The 15571-nt window shown below is 36.3% G+C and overlaps 1 protein-coding gene across 16 annotated transcripts in view; it reads right to left on the bottom strand.

Annotated features, from left to right (window-relative positions):
• The window catches only part of L3MBTL3 (L3MBTL histone methyl-lysine binding protein 3), an 88791-nt gene that overhangs the window by 3746 nt on the left and 69474 nt on the right, over positions 1 to 15571 (bottom strand). For 14 of the 16 annotated variants that reach the window (XM_083832534.1, XM_083832540.1, XM_083832544.1 and 11 more), the window contains 5 exons: positions 13269 to 13415; positions 11488 to 11658; positions 7805 to 7896; positions 1316 to 1479; positions 279 to 341 (listed from right to left, as the gene is read on the bottom strand). In XM_083832534.1, the coding sequence (XP_083688660.1) occupies positions 279 to 341; positions 1316 to 1479; positions 7805 to 7896; positions 11488 to 11658; positions 13269 to 13415 (637 nt within the window). The remainder of the gene's footprint in view (positions 1 to 278; positions 342 to 1315; positions 1480 to 7804; positions 7897 to 11487; positions 11659 to 13268; positions 13416 to 15571) is intronic. The other 2 variants (XM_083832541.1, XM_083832535.1) reach the window with 1 other exon arrangement.

Below are 15571 nucleotides of genomic sequence, written 5' to 3'. Positions count from 1 at the left end.
TGATCAAATAACCTTCTTGGAACTAAGCAGTAACAGAAGTAGCAAACCTCTGACAGGAAAAGCAAGAGTCAATACAGATTATAAACATCTATTGTGCCAAGAAGCCCTTTACTTCCCACTCCATGAGCTGCAAAATGACCTAATCTCCCATATATATGCTTCTGACTTCAAACATACACTTCATCCAAACAGTTTACATGTGTTTTTAGTGACAAAATAAAATTAATCTTTCCATTAAGCTTTGCGCTCTGTGATTTTTTGAAATAAAATTCACCCACCTCATCTTTAAACACCTTGCCATGTTCCTCACAACCTGGTAAACTCCGTATAAATTCAGAGACCTGCCACCAAAGAATACAATTATAGATTTAGTAAGACTGGGGTCTTCTCAAAGTAATCTTAAAGGTTGACAAACATTAAAGCAAAGGTTTCTAGCTGTTTTTGCATCCTCTAATTAGGTACTTCACATTCTGTCAGTGCACAGAGTCATGCAGCTGGGTGTGTAAGGACAAGATTAATGGCTACTCCCTCACAGTCAGTCAGGTTACTCTACCTATGCACATCCAGAATCATGAATCCTCTCTTTGCACAAACAAAAATGTCTGCTGCCTTCCTCTCCTTTTATTCTTTGCACCAGAGGGACTAGCAAATCTTTCTCAAATTTCCCTTTTTTCTTCTGATTAGAGGAGATACAACTGTTCCATCCACAGAAAAGTGCCTTAGTCACAGGCACTTCTAAATGTAAAGCAGGGACTAGAACTAGATCCTCTCTGTCCAACCATTACTATACACCTGAACAGTGATGGGGGTTTGATTTTGAAATTAAATGTCATGGTTTGACCATAACCATACTATTTGTATACAGACTACACTGTCACCCTCCATAACAGTATGCCACATCCAAACTAAGTACAGGGAATAGTTCTTGGTCCATGACCCCTAGACCGTTCCCACAAAATGTTTGTGAGGGTGCTAGATGTCATTAGTGTGGACCTTGTGCACATGCTGGGCCATACACTTAGTATTGCTCTTTTCCTCTTTAACCCCAGTGAAAATATATACATACATATTTATTTGTGCATCTGTATCTATGCCTATACATGTATCTATACATGTATGAATTAATACTTACTGCTTTTATGGCTTGATGGCAGCTGAATGAGAATTTTGAGGACCTGTTAAATTAAGTCTGGCTGTCTCTAATCTTCTGAGTACTAATGCATTATCAGTAATTTATGGGGTTAATCTATAGCTCTGAATAAACCAAGAAGTTGAGGGTGTTGGCAGTGAGACAAAAGATACAGGGAAAACCTACCTCATCTGTACTCCACTTAGAAACTTTACTGGCTGGGATCCCAGCTACACTTGGAAGGAGCTTGCTGTGCTGTTCCCAGCGCAAGGGTAGGCCAGGGATTTGCAGTTTTGAAGACACAACAACTGGTTGAGAAAGAAGCCTCTGGGTGTTGGGTTCTTCAGTATCTTCAACAGAAAGTAATAAATAAGGATTAAATCCCTCAGTTGGTGATGAGATCGGTCACAGTAAATCACATTCATTTCTATTAATATACATGGGCCTCCCTACAAAAGCTGTACAATTTTGCTTACACCAGAATTAGAGTACGATGAGTATTCTTCCAATAGTATGACTGTGATTATATAGGCTCTGTATAAATGTAACTACTCTTACAGGGAAAAAATCTCCTTTAACACAACACAATGCTATGCTAACATGCTATGCTATGTGATTTGGCATGCTATGCTATGTGATTTGGCATATCACACCATTGGTCACATAATTTTAAATATTTTGATACAATAATTAACACCCACTTTTAACAGTTATACAGTACTACAAGAACTAGCTTAATGCCAGGGTTGAGCTGTAAAACTTCATCAAAACCAGCACTGCACTGCTATAAAATTCCAAGTGAATCAGTTGAACAGTTCCAGCCCACACAACATTTATGCCTCATCCACAACAAAATGTTTTTCAGTTCTTCTGAGAAAAAAACACAAATGTCTGCAAATTCCCTGCTCCCACTTTAACTGAATGTTTTATTTGGAAAATAACATTTAACTCCTCCATGATGCTTTTTTTTTTTCCTTTTTCCTTTTTATTTCTTGCAAGGTCATTTCCCTTTTTTATCTCACCTATCCATTATGGAAGGAAGGAGGCTCCCACTCCACCTGCCTCAAAGCTAATGTACAGGTGGGAGGGTGGCTTCCGCCACATGCTGCTGTTGCTGTTTGGAGAACAGCAGCAGTTGCAGATGTGTGTAGGAAGACAGTGAAGAGTCATGCCTTGAATGATGTCAAACTGCATATGACATCTACATTCATTTAGATCCATTGCAAATGCAAAAGCAACAAACCTGCTGTGAACTCAGGCCTGAATGCCTCCCTGTTGCAGAGTAAAACTGTGGACAACCTCTGGAATTCATTTCTGAATGAAACAGTCAAAGAATCTATATCTAATATTCCTTACTATCATTACTTCATACAGTCACTCACAAATCTCTATGCTATTCTTGTTTGGATTGTTCACTTCTATTACAGCTCCATTCTATTTCAATTTTTGGGAAGTTGCTATTATTCATAGATCTCTCTATTCTTACTGTTCTAGTTTTCATACATTTGTGCCCAACAACTAGGGCACAAATTCCTATTACAGATTTCTGCCATCACAGTGGGATCAGTTTGAAATATATAATGTGGCCAACATAGGAATTTATTACGTTAGTGTTTTAGTTCAGGTTAGGAGCATGTATTTGAAGTGAAATTCCTCATCTTCTCTACTTATCTCACCTTGGTTCACAGCATGAAACAGGCTCAGTTTATTTTGGATGAAACTAAACTAGAAGGTTACGCTCTAGGAGCACACCTAGTGTGCTCCAGTCACTAATGGGCAGGCAGTGCATGAGAGGAGTAAAGCCCAAGAAATAATCCACCTGAAATGGGGCTACAGTACATACTGTATCTTCACTACCACATGATTCACTTTACAAATCTGCTTCTACTGGGTAATATTACTCACTAATTAATGTAGAAGCAGCAATAGCTGTTCAGACCTAACAAACTGCTAAAGTAGTAAAGCAGTAAAACTGCTATGAGAACAGTTTCTTTTGGGTTGGGAAAGCGCAGAGGAAGAGAAAGAGATGCTATATTAGTAGAAATATCAGCTCTGCAGACATAGCAGGTACTAACTTTTAAAGTACCCTGCTGCTACACTATGGAGGGTATTATTTGATGGAAAAATAACAACAAACTGAAACTAGCTCCAGCCTTCTAATTCCAGCATCTGCATACCTGCTGCCATTGCTCCTACTTGTAAAGATAAGAAATGTCTCTGCAGAAATGCTGCAACAAATCCAATTTTTTTCACTATGAATTTGGTCTCTTCCACATCAGTTGTCATCTTCTTATCTTAACCAATCTGCTTTTTAAGCTCACATCAGCAGACTGCAGCATGTCTTTTTCACTTCTTAAACTTGCTTCTCCTCCTCTCTCTATACAATCTTGCTGATTCTCCCGAGAGAATAAAAAGGGGAGGTGGAAGGGGGAAAGGAGGGGGAAGAAGCAATTCTCCCTCAGCTGGACCTGCCCTTTCCTATCACTTCATTAACCCAATCCTTCTCCTCTGCTATCCCTGATGCATGTAATTTTTGTGCTCACCTTTTCCCTCAACCTTGCTCCAATGATCCCATTCCACCAAACTCTCTATAACTGCTTTTAATTCTCACTCTCCCTTCCTCCTTCCCTCCAATATTTCCCACCACTATCATGTTGGCTACTCCAACCTGTAACCTCAGCGTCATCTCAATTCAGACCTTACTGAAGGTGATTTCAAAGCTCTTCCCAGTCTCCTCCACCAGTCTCTCCAAAACACTGCACTATAGTTCTTCCCAAACCCAGCAACTCCGAACTCCCTTTCTTTTGGGTTCTTCTGGTCCTTCAGCTTAAATCTGGTTGCTTTCAAGACCTATCCTCACTTTATATCCAATATCCATTATTCCAAAGTTTACTCTTTCACCATTTAGTCAGTATTGTCAGTCCACTCATTATATTTTTGCGGTCTTCATTTTTTTCTATCATACACTTACTCTTGGAAGTGATATCCTTAAATGTCTATCAACACATCACTATTGTTTAAATTTTCCTTAGAGCTTATTTCTAAAAATCTCAGTGACAAAAAAATAGTCTTGCAAGGCAGCAAACCTATTGAATGTGAAGCTTGTTTTACCAAACAATATATTTCTCATTGCTCCTTGAATCATTTCCCTATCCTTAGCTCAGTTTTTTTTTTTTTCTAAAAAATATCTTAAGAGTTGAGAATAAAATTATATTAGGATTTTTTTTTTCCATTTGCAAAGCACATAATGCATTGCTATGGTAAAATAAATAACAGATAACAATACTGTGCCAAGAATATTCCAATCAAAGTATATGTATTTATGCATATGTAAGAGCATATAGGTTCAGATGTAGTGAGTAGCAGTAATGTCAGTTAAGGGTACCTATCTATCCCACATGAACCTTATTTTCTGTAGTTTACAGCAGCGTCATATCCCAAAAATTCCAGATGAAAATTCTATGCTGGACATCTGTCCCATATTGTATTGTTGTTGTTTGGTTTTGGTTTTGTTTGTTTTCTTTTCTTTCCTTTTTTTTTTAAAGAAACTACAGCAAACAGTTCAATGAATTGTGAATGACATTAGCAGAAAATAAGTTCACTAACGTGACACTGCATAATGGAATTGATGGAGTACAAGGTTTATCATTCAAGAGCTCTAGTTAGTGACAAGAAAAAGAATTCAGTGCCTAACGCCTTTCAGGATGTGGGCAAAAATGCCTCTGCTTATCAGCCTGTGTCTTATCTCCCTCACACATAAGTTGCACTGCAAAAAAGGAGCAGGAAAAGTGCCAATTTATCAACTAGATGTAGGGAAAAAAAAAAAGTCCTTCAGCCCTGCAGTGTGTATAGTCACATCCCTGGCAAAAATAAGTTGAGGCTTAGTTGGGGTAACTTCTTGTACAAGACAGTGCAGAGGACAGTGTTTTGGCTACAATCCATGTGTATAATACCAGACTTCTGAGTTTTTTCATCTAAAAGCTCTACCCACTTCATGCTCTGGTCTTCCTTGTTCTGCAAGCCCTGCTTTCCAGGAAGAGGAAAATCATGTTTGTGGACCAGATAAAGCACGTGATATACTCAAAATAAAGTCCCGGTGTGAAGTCCCAGTTTGGACATTTAGGAGAACAGGACCCTAAAGTGCCCCACCATGTGTTAACCAGTTTCACCACAGACGCAGAGGATTCCTTGCATCAGGTAAGTGAAGAAACAAAATCTGCTTGCCAGAAAGATATTAGAAACCCTTTTAATCCTGACCACTGCTCTTCTCTGATGACATTCTGCTTCAGCATCAATCCACCTGCCTCTACCTTCTCCATGCTTAAGAGGGCCTTGTTACCCTTCTCTCTGAAATGTCTTCCTTACTTCATCTTTATCTTCTTAGTTTGATCCCTTCCAATAAAATAACCTAAAATTTCGAAGAAGCCAAGAGGCAAATGCTTTTTTTGCATTTATGAGAGACCCTTAACGCTGCTCATGCATGTTCTAGCTCCAAGTCTATATCAGTGTTTCAAACACAGGATTTGTATCCATAAATAATAATAAAAAAGAAGTATAAAAGGGCCCTGATTTCAGCGGTGCTCTTTAGCTCCAAATAATCCTTCTCCAAAAAAAGGGATGAAAGAACAGTACACATTTTGTAAAGTATTAGTGCCACAAATCATGCCACAAAATTACATGTACAGAAAGAAAGTAAAGAATCACTTTGTTAAACAATAATACAAGTGTTCTAGTTTTACAAATCTAGTCATGTAGGACCCTACACAGAAATGCATACTAAGTAGTAAGCAAAGTGAAAATACTCAAATAGTCAATTCTGCCAAAATCAAAATGCTTCATAAAATCAGACCATTTTTTCTTAGAATACATGAAGACTTTCTTACAATTTAAAACACTCAGAACGATTTTTTGTACTGCATTATATAATGCAGCATCACAACAGTATGTTTCTATTCTGCTGAAACAAAGTACTTCAAATGACCAAAAAAAATTCATCTGTTTTAGAAAGAGTTTTCTTTTAATTCATTTTCTCCAGAATTCTGCACTACATTATGTTTCAGAACACTGTAACAACTTGGATTTTTACACCTCTTGTAATAGACAGATTCTTTCATATTTCACATACCCTTCAGAGTGCCTCTTAGATCCATTTGAAAAGTGCTGCCAGACAAACGAACTTTTAAGGTAAAAGGAATATATCAGAGGTTAATAATTAAAAATCAAACACTGCCTTAAGTTTTATTTTTATGTGATGCTCAACTAGTCTAGCAGAATTTTCAGGTTTTTATGAGGATGAGCTCACTTAGAAAGTAAGAAATGTAGCCCTTAAAGAACCACAGTTACTCAAGTCTTACTTAAGATTTCTGGACAAAGGCCTTACAAATTTTGTGTTGCACAACAAACTGTTGAAAAATAAATCTAAAAAGTTATGGAATTAAAATATCAAATTAAGAGCATCTAGCTTCTCATTGAACTTGTATGAATTGACATATTATTGCAGCAAAAGCTGCTCTGAAACAATATGCCATTTCAGTTCAGGAACTAAATAGCCTGACATACTAAGTCTCACTCACAGCAAATAATTATCAAAGGTAAGACTGTAATGTTCTGGTTTTGTACTCTGTTCTTTCTGATGAGGATAAAAATGAGTAATGAACAGCCACCTCAATCTGTCCAGCTGGATCTGTACAGCCGGGAGTTTTGACACAGTGTTAAATGAAAACTTACAGAATCAAAAAATATGTCCAAGCTGTGGACATTTCCACGTTCCATCATAGGGACCTCTGGAGACCCTATGATGGAACGTTCTGTTGATAACAAAACATTAGACTAGGTTATCCAGGGTCTTGTCAAGCCAAGTCCTAAATATTTCCAGCAAAAGATATTCCAACTCTTTTCTGGGCAGCCTATTCCAGTTGTTCTCATGGTGGAAAGTTTCTTCCTTATATCCAGACAGAACTTCCTCTGAAGCAATTCATGCCCATTGCCTCTTACCCCACCACTGTGTATCCTGAAGCAGAGGGCTCATTTATCTTCTCTGTAATACCTTTCAGTTACTGGAAGACTCTGAACAAGCCAATTCCTTCAACATTTCTTTATATGTCAAGTCCTTCAACCACCTAATCGTCTTGGTGGCCCTCCACTGGACCGTTTCCAGTTTTTCAATGAAGTAAAAATCTCAGTCTTCCCTCTCTAATTCATATGAAAAGTGCCCATTCTTCATATGGTGGGCTCAAAACAATCAGACTGCACAAAAGACTGAGATGGAGCTGAATCAGTCACTTTAACATTGCATTGTAGCTAATATGTAAATGCAGAGCTTTGCATCTTCAACTTTCTTCCAATATATTTTTGAAGCAACAAATGAACATAATAACTTTAAAACCCAGACTAGTTTAATTATCTATTTGTAAAACTCAGTGAAAGGAAACATTTTATACCAGCATTCTGTTTGCACTCAATTTTACAACTTCAATAATGTTCTTAGCAAACCCTCTGTTGATTACAAGATAAACACAGCATTGAAAGTGCTGCTGTCAGAAAACTTTTGGACACAAATAGCAAATATGTAAAGCAAGTTGTAATGCAGTTTCATGAAGAATTACAAGGATTGCCACACTTTAGTTCTGCAGATTTTAATATCAAGTGTAAATATCAAAAGTACTGCCAGGTTACCTTTAATTTCATTTGAAATGAGCAGCTTATTTTCTGTCTCCTCTTCCTCACACTCTTTGTTCTTTATGGAGTCCTTTGTCTGTAGTAATCCACTGAGGAAAATAGACATTCATTTTTATTAATACATAATAAAAATCACTAAGCATGATGAAATTGCTTGCTAACAATGCTAGATCATTAACACACCAGGATACCCACACAAGGGACATTGTATCATCATAAAATATAAAAGGGGAGGATCAAATTTCTGACTTACACAGATGGTGACACTAATGCCTACCAACATGAGTTTTGCAATTAAGGCTTAAGAGTAGTGTAAACTAAAATTCTCTAAATCATATAAACGTACTTGACTTCGTAACTGAAACTAGAAAATACACAAATGAAGGCAGTGGACGTGTTCATGGCAGAAGATGAGAAGAGTAAAAAAGACATATATACAGCTGCATATCCCACAAAGCCTTACTGGTTATCCAGGCCATTCTCAGGAGCTGTCTTAAACATCTACTTCTTTTTCTCTACCCAACCTTCATCTCCAACCCAACACCTGTACTGTATTGACACACTGTTGTGCAGGTGTTAATGATCCCACTGGAAATATTTTTACCCTTCTGTTATTTCTTACAGAAATGAAGTTTAGATGAGCTTGCTGACATTATGTGTGTATTTGTTTCCTTCCTTTTTCAGTAACATGAGAACACTAGCCAATTCTTACTAAACCATCACAGAAATAGAGCTCTCAGAGATACTAAGTACATAATGAATATTTTGTTAAAATAGCTGACAGACAGAAGGACCTTAAAGTCAAGACTGTAAGAAAGCCCATTACATGAACTCAGGCTTTACTAAGTACAAGAGAAGTAATCAACAAGAAAACAAGAACTTTATCAACATTCCACAGATTAAAAACAACAACAACAAAACAACAAGACACAAGTAGAGCTAAGAACCCATTAGGCATCAATATTAGCTAACTTCAAAATACAAACCCATAGAAGAAACAGACCTGTTTAATTCCATTACTTACATTTATACCTACTTAATGCAAGTAAAGCTTTTGGGAATAAATCAGGTAGGACCTGCAAGTTCACTGACATAGAAAGAAATGTATTTAACACACTATAAATGGCGCAAAATTAACACAACAGATCAGAAAATCTAGCCAAAAGACACAAATGACACAAATAATAATGGTTTGACAGACAATGCCAGTAGTATAGAGCTAGCAGTTAGGCCTTCTTATGCCACAATGGACTTCTCCATAGCATCTTTCTCAGAAATATCACCTCTACTTATTTACTGATTTTTTTTCCCTAACTTCCATAAACATAGAAAACTTCTAAAGAATGATGCTACAAAGTAGTGCAATTAATTTAGAAGCCAAAGTAAATGACTAGTGTAACTCAACATAAGGAACAGAGATTTCCAGAACCTGTGAGGAAATATATATCTTCCTATTTTCTCAAGGACAATTTTCATGGAGACATACATCCAGATATTTTATCACATTAGTTAAATACAAGTTAATATAATTAACTGAAGGTGTTGAAGAAGGGGTTGGAAGATAAATCTTTTTATGAGGTAGTAGCATTTGATTCCCCAGCCTTAGAGCTCATCTTCCTTAACTATAAATACTTCCAGAGTAGAATTTCTATTACAATGAAATTCAATTTCAACTTAAAATTGAATATGCTGTAGGCATACCATTTCTATCTTGAATTTTCAGGAACATTCCAGAGGACATACTCTGGTTTTCACACACTTAATTTTGCAAACAAAAAAATTCTGGTATAAATAATCATTTGTACACATAAATACCTCTTATTAGTGGGAAAAAAATGCAAAGAAAAAAAAAAAAGGAAAGCAAAGGAGGCAAAAAAAAAAAAAGGAAAACAAAGGAAGAAAACCAAAGGAAAGCAAAGGAGGAGATAGAAGTGGAAATTAGCTGAGTACTACTTAGGTTAGCCACAAAATAAATCTCATGGTTGGTTGTGTATGTGGTTGGTTCCTCAACCAAGTACTTCTACGAAACAAAATATTGCCTAAAACATGAAGACGTACACAACTGTACTGAAGTCAAGCAAAATTAAATCTACACAACAAGCTCTGCAGCTGAAGAGCACGAAAGTATGCATATCTATGTCTTCAATTATACATGTGCACTTTGAATACACATCTAAAAAGATCCACTGGGCATTGCAATAACCAGATGCTCAATATTTAATAACTTTTGTAGTTCATACATACCTAATTTTCTGAAGATCATTTTTCATACCTTTTTAAAAGGAAGTTTATTCAATTGAAAGTCCTCTCTGACTATGCTGACTACATAAAGAATGTGGAAAGCTGGATGACAAAATGCAGATAGTCATCAGTGTATCCAAACAGTTAAACAACTTGCAAAGCCTCAGGGCAGTTCAAAGTTCACAGAAGGCTGTTATTCTCTGAATGAAAATGACTCAATGCAGTGAACAGATAGCACACATATCTGTTATTTTAGGGCTTCATAAAAATAACACCCTCTAAAAAAATGAAAGACTAAATAAAGTGTTCTTCAATTAATTTTAAGAGATATTATGTGAAGCCAATGTTTATTTACAGAAAAAGGTGAATTTACTATAAATATGATTGAAATGATGAACAAGAACTGTTATTTAACACAGCTCATTTCAGAACTACATATGGGAATATCATTCTGTCTTTTTTGCTATTTAAATTCACTGGAGTATGACTAATGAATTATATTTATTTGTGATATGGATATATCAAAACTGCTTGTTGATCCTAATAGGTCTTTTTCAATATAGATTTAATAATAATAGTATCGTGGTTGAAATAATGTGACAGAATGTTCTAAAGAAAAGTTGACAGAATTTAAAATATATAAAAAGCTGCACGTTCAAAAAAAAGTTTAATTTTATACTTACTACAGGACTTTTTGGCATAAAGGTGAGTGCATACTAGTTCAAGAAAGAAAAAAAGCTTATACAGGAGTTTCAAGGCATTTAATTGTGTCTTAATAAGACACTGAAGTTTCGATCACCAGCTTTACCATGAGGCATTCACCATATAAAACTAACTCTCTAAAGTCTCTGAAGACACTATTATTATAAACATTTACAGTTCATATATGATGAACAAAAGATAGTGTCATTAATTTAAATATATAACAAATGATAATTTTGTTCCAGGGTGTCTTACTTCTATTTCTTTAAGAAAATAGCCAATAAATAATGCACCAATACTGTTATTAATGAAAAACGTAGGGAACCCAATTGCCTCACATATCCCCATGAAAACACAGAAGTGTATGATCTCTTTAGTTTCAAAGATAGCCTTCATATACCATAAATATTATTTTCTAATGTACTATCGCATGTCATTCTTCGTCAAAAACACATTCTGAAAACTGAGAGCTAAAGAATTACTTCCAGTAATTCTTCTGTCTTGTAGTATTTTCCTATCCTTTCTGATATGCATTACTTACTTAAATACACTGTGACACTCCATTCCTCCCTGTTTCTAATAGAAAGACTATTACTTTATTCTGATAAGAAAACTTTCTTCTTCCTCCCGCTCCTTCCAAGAGCTCCATGGGTAAAATGCACTGCATTGTGTAGTAAGCTGCATTTTAAATTGACAGTCTCCAAACAACCCTCACTTTGGAAGGAACTTATAGTTACCTAGGTGGCTTCTTTTCTTTCACGTCACATAACAGGGGCAGCTTCTTGCAAGGAAATGTACTTTCTCCATCTTCCTGCTTAGTAGTTTCTGATACAGTTTTCCCAGATGATCGATTATGAACTGAAGATTTTGCACCTATGTGACCAGGGCTGGGACATTTCCTGTCACTGCTGAGAACAAATTATCAAAACGTTTAAAACCGAGAGAGTTATTCATTTTATTTTCTTTATGAATAAAGAATCAGTGTAATTGAAGAAATCTAAGTGTTTGTTTTTTTTAGTTGGTTGGTTGGTTTGTTTTTGTTTTTAAGAAACACATGAATTTCTCAGTTGACAACAAATTAAAATCGCATACCTGGGACTTTCAAAAAATCACAATACCCTCTTTCTCATGAAGTCAGAGATAAAGCTTACAGACAATTCAACAGGAATAGAACTTGCCTAATGTTATTTTTGTTAATAAACTCCTCACTTCAAATTCTTGTAACACAAAAAAACTTTCAAATATATTTTCCTGCAACCCCACTTCTCACAATATACAGCTATGCATTTAAGACCCTATAAAACATTATTCAATCTGTCAAGTGGGACAGTTGAAGAAGTAGCACTTAATACTGTCCCTATCACAGAGAACACTGGTGAAACTTTTACTGCCTTCACTGGGACCTTATTTAGGCTAGCTGTCAGAGGGCAATTAGGTCACTTCAGATTTCTACAATCCTACACTTTCAAGAACAATTGAACCAGACGGTGCTCTGTGACAGCTCAATATTTTCTTTTTAAAGCATGAAGCTGAAACTGTTTCTGAGAATCTCATTTGAAACATCATCTATTGAAAACACATGGTAATTACATAGAAAACTTGGAAGAAATCCTCACTGTACCCATTGACATTTTCATTAACGTGCCCTTGTAACACTAAACACTAAACACTTGAAACACTAAACACAAACAACGTGCCCCTTGTAAAAGGAATGAAAAGCTTCTCTTTTCCTTCTTAAATTCTCTATGTATCTCTCTAACACAAAACAAGCACAGGAATCAGTGTCCACAATTTGTGATGGAAAATCATCATTTGAAGAGGCTCTTGGTATCACATCCATTTGTCTTTTCACAGTATTCCTGCAAGAAGCTTCAGCTACAGAGTTATCGTTCTTGCAGAACTCACTCCCAGTAATTCAACTCTCCACTCCCACAATAATGACAGAATTTATAGTGGCTATTCAAAGAGCAATATTAATTTACAGTCACATCCATAAGGCCACCCCAGCAAACAACAGAAACACAAATAAGAAGCTGTGGATGTCCATTCCTGGAAGTGTTCAAGGCCAGGCTGGATGGGGCTTTGGGCAACCTGGTCTGGTGGGAGGTGTCCCTGCCCCTGGCAGGGGGTTGGAAATGAATGGTCTTTGAGGTCCCTTCCAGTCCAAACCATTCTATGGTTCTATGATTCTATGAAATAAATCATGTTCTTCAGCGAAACCAACAGGCAAACAATCCATTTATTTCCAATTAATCACCTAGTAGCCAACACAGCTAGACTGAACTTGAAACTGAACTCTTGTTAAATCACACACAGTAAAATCAGTATCATTCTTTGACAGTTCAGTGACCTTTTCAATAAGCACTGATGAAACCATTCCTTCCCTGTAAATGAAAATGCAGAAAAATAGACAAGCCTTCCTGAAACTATTCTGCCATTACACAACTACAGATTATGCTGCAGAACATTGAAATAAAGCTTTGCAGTTAGTTAGAGGCATGGTTCTGATCATAATTACTTGATTACAGGAGAGGGGGATCTTTCCCTTGCTTCCACTCTTCTGTTTCTTGGGGCAGGATTGGCTGCAGGCATCTCCCCACTCAGCCGATCAGGTAAGAGGCTTTCTTTGTTCAAGTTCATCTCGGAGTATGGGCAGCTGACTGCACTAGAAGTAGAAGAAACGTCCCCTTATTTCCAGTCACTTTACAGACTTCACTCAGTTCAAATGAAATGACCTCAGAGACCAATTTTCTAGAATTACATGGAATCAATTTGCATAGAAAAGATTAGAAAAAATGCAACAAGTAGTCAGGCTTTAAAATGTTAATAAATACACTGATTGAAAACTTCAACCTGAATGCTTTTCATATTTCACTTCCACAGCAACTTATGTAACACAAATTAGATTAATTTATATTACAGTGTACATTCTTGCAAACTGATTGATGAATGTTTAGTCTGCTCTCTCATTCCTCTAATGGTATTTTATATATAATATACAGGATGCCTTTGACTACCTCCATCTCACTCCCAATAACACGATTTTATTCCTGTGGTTATTTTTTCCTGCAAAGGAGGATATTTTTGTTATGCAGTGTCTACAAAGAGACTGCATTGCAAGGGCACAGTGTGAGGTATGGCACACTTCCTCACTGCAGCAAATGCCCCATCTTTGCAACGGAGACTTTTACTCCACTAGAAGTGTGCTTCTCACACACCTTCCTGTCATTCAGAGCTCCCCATTTCACTGCACTCCCGTTAGTGAGATAATCTGACACAGTGCTTTGATAATGACTTGTAAATATTACTCTAACAAGTGTGAAAGTCATACCTCCCAACATCAGAAAACACGTGTGTATTTGCACAAGGTGTAGGAAGGGGAACAACAGCAACACAGAACACACTGGACTGAACTCAGATTTTGTCTTTGATGTATATGTAAATGTATATTATGTATTTGGGATATTATACTTGTGAGTATGTTGACTGACTAACCAGCTGAACATTGCATTGTGTTCTTCCAAAGATGATATAGCAAATTCTGAAAGATATATATGCCATGACAGTGAACAACAAAATACTGAGTTTGCAAACCCCTATTTAAGATAAACATGCTTTATTTGGGGTTAATGAGCTACTACACTAACTATAATCGAAAATGATGCTTTCCTACTCATCTGTATTATAACAAGGAATTCTATAATGTTAAAATGTTAAAAAAAAATAAAAAAAAATCTAAGGATTTTACTTGTTTTCTTTCAAGAATACAATTACCTGTCTTTCCATAAACAACTGCAATGTTTTATTTGTTTCACTGGTTTCCAAACAGAACTGATATAAACAAGTCTACCTTGCCAGCAATATGCCTTGCCACCTCCAAATTACAAAAAATAAACAGAAAAACAACAGCTTTAATTATCATGTTCATTCTACAAAGCACAGCATAAAACAAAAGGCCTTTTATTCAAAATATGCTGTACATCCTCCTTCTCCTTTACCCATGAAGCCTTGGATTCACAGTGAGCATGAATCAACTCTTATCATGAGGTTTGTCCAATATTAGCAATCTAATTTTGGACTTACCAACATAAACAAAAAGTTGGTGGCAATTTACATTTCTCTCAGCACTAGCAGAAAAGGAGAAAATTTCTTAAGGTTACACAGGCCAAGTCAGTCAGTCCTTTCTGGGGTTATCAAAACAAGAGTGAAACAGAAAGTCTGATTTTTTTTTTCAGATGGTTCATTTGAACAAGGCAATATCAACATTTTAAAAATCCTTGTATAGCTGTTCTGAACTTGAATTATGGAGGAAAAACATGTCAGCAGAATGTGATTTCTGCTTTTCTAATCAAGATCAGATCTCCACGTAATGCCATTCTAAGCAGATGGCGGTCTACCAACAGCTTGCACCGTGTTTATAAGGGACACCCATCCATCCCCAGGTGATACAATGAAACACACCCAAGTGCCTTCTTCAAAGGAACTGGGTGATAGGCCCAGCACTTCCTCTGAGATAAAGGCACTGAAGTGTTTTGGCATGAAAACTTTCACACCAGAAGTTTATACAGCAGAATGAGCTGTAGCCAAATGGGTGGCTGGACTCTAAAACACTCCCCTTGAAAGAGGGTATTTTTTGTTTATGAATTTGTTTTCAAGCCTTTGAGCAGCATATATAAAGAAAAAAATTAACTTAGAGCATTTGACTTCTATTTCTAATTTCTCTTAAACAGAATTTAGCATTTCACTTTAGATTTGCTTATATACTTCTACTTACTTTTATTTTTGTACCTTCTATTTTTTTTTAAATCTGTTTCAGGACTA

This window comes from Anser anser (assembly GCF_964211835.1).
Source record: "Anser anser genome assembly, chromosome: 3".
Lineage (NCBI taxonomy): Eukaryota > Metazoa > Chordata > Aves > Anseriformes > Anatidae > Anser > Anser anser.
The sequence above is the reverse complement of the archived record's forward strand: the minus strand, read 5'-3'. Positions and strand labels throughout refer to the sequence as shown.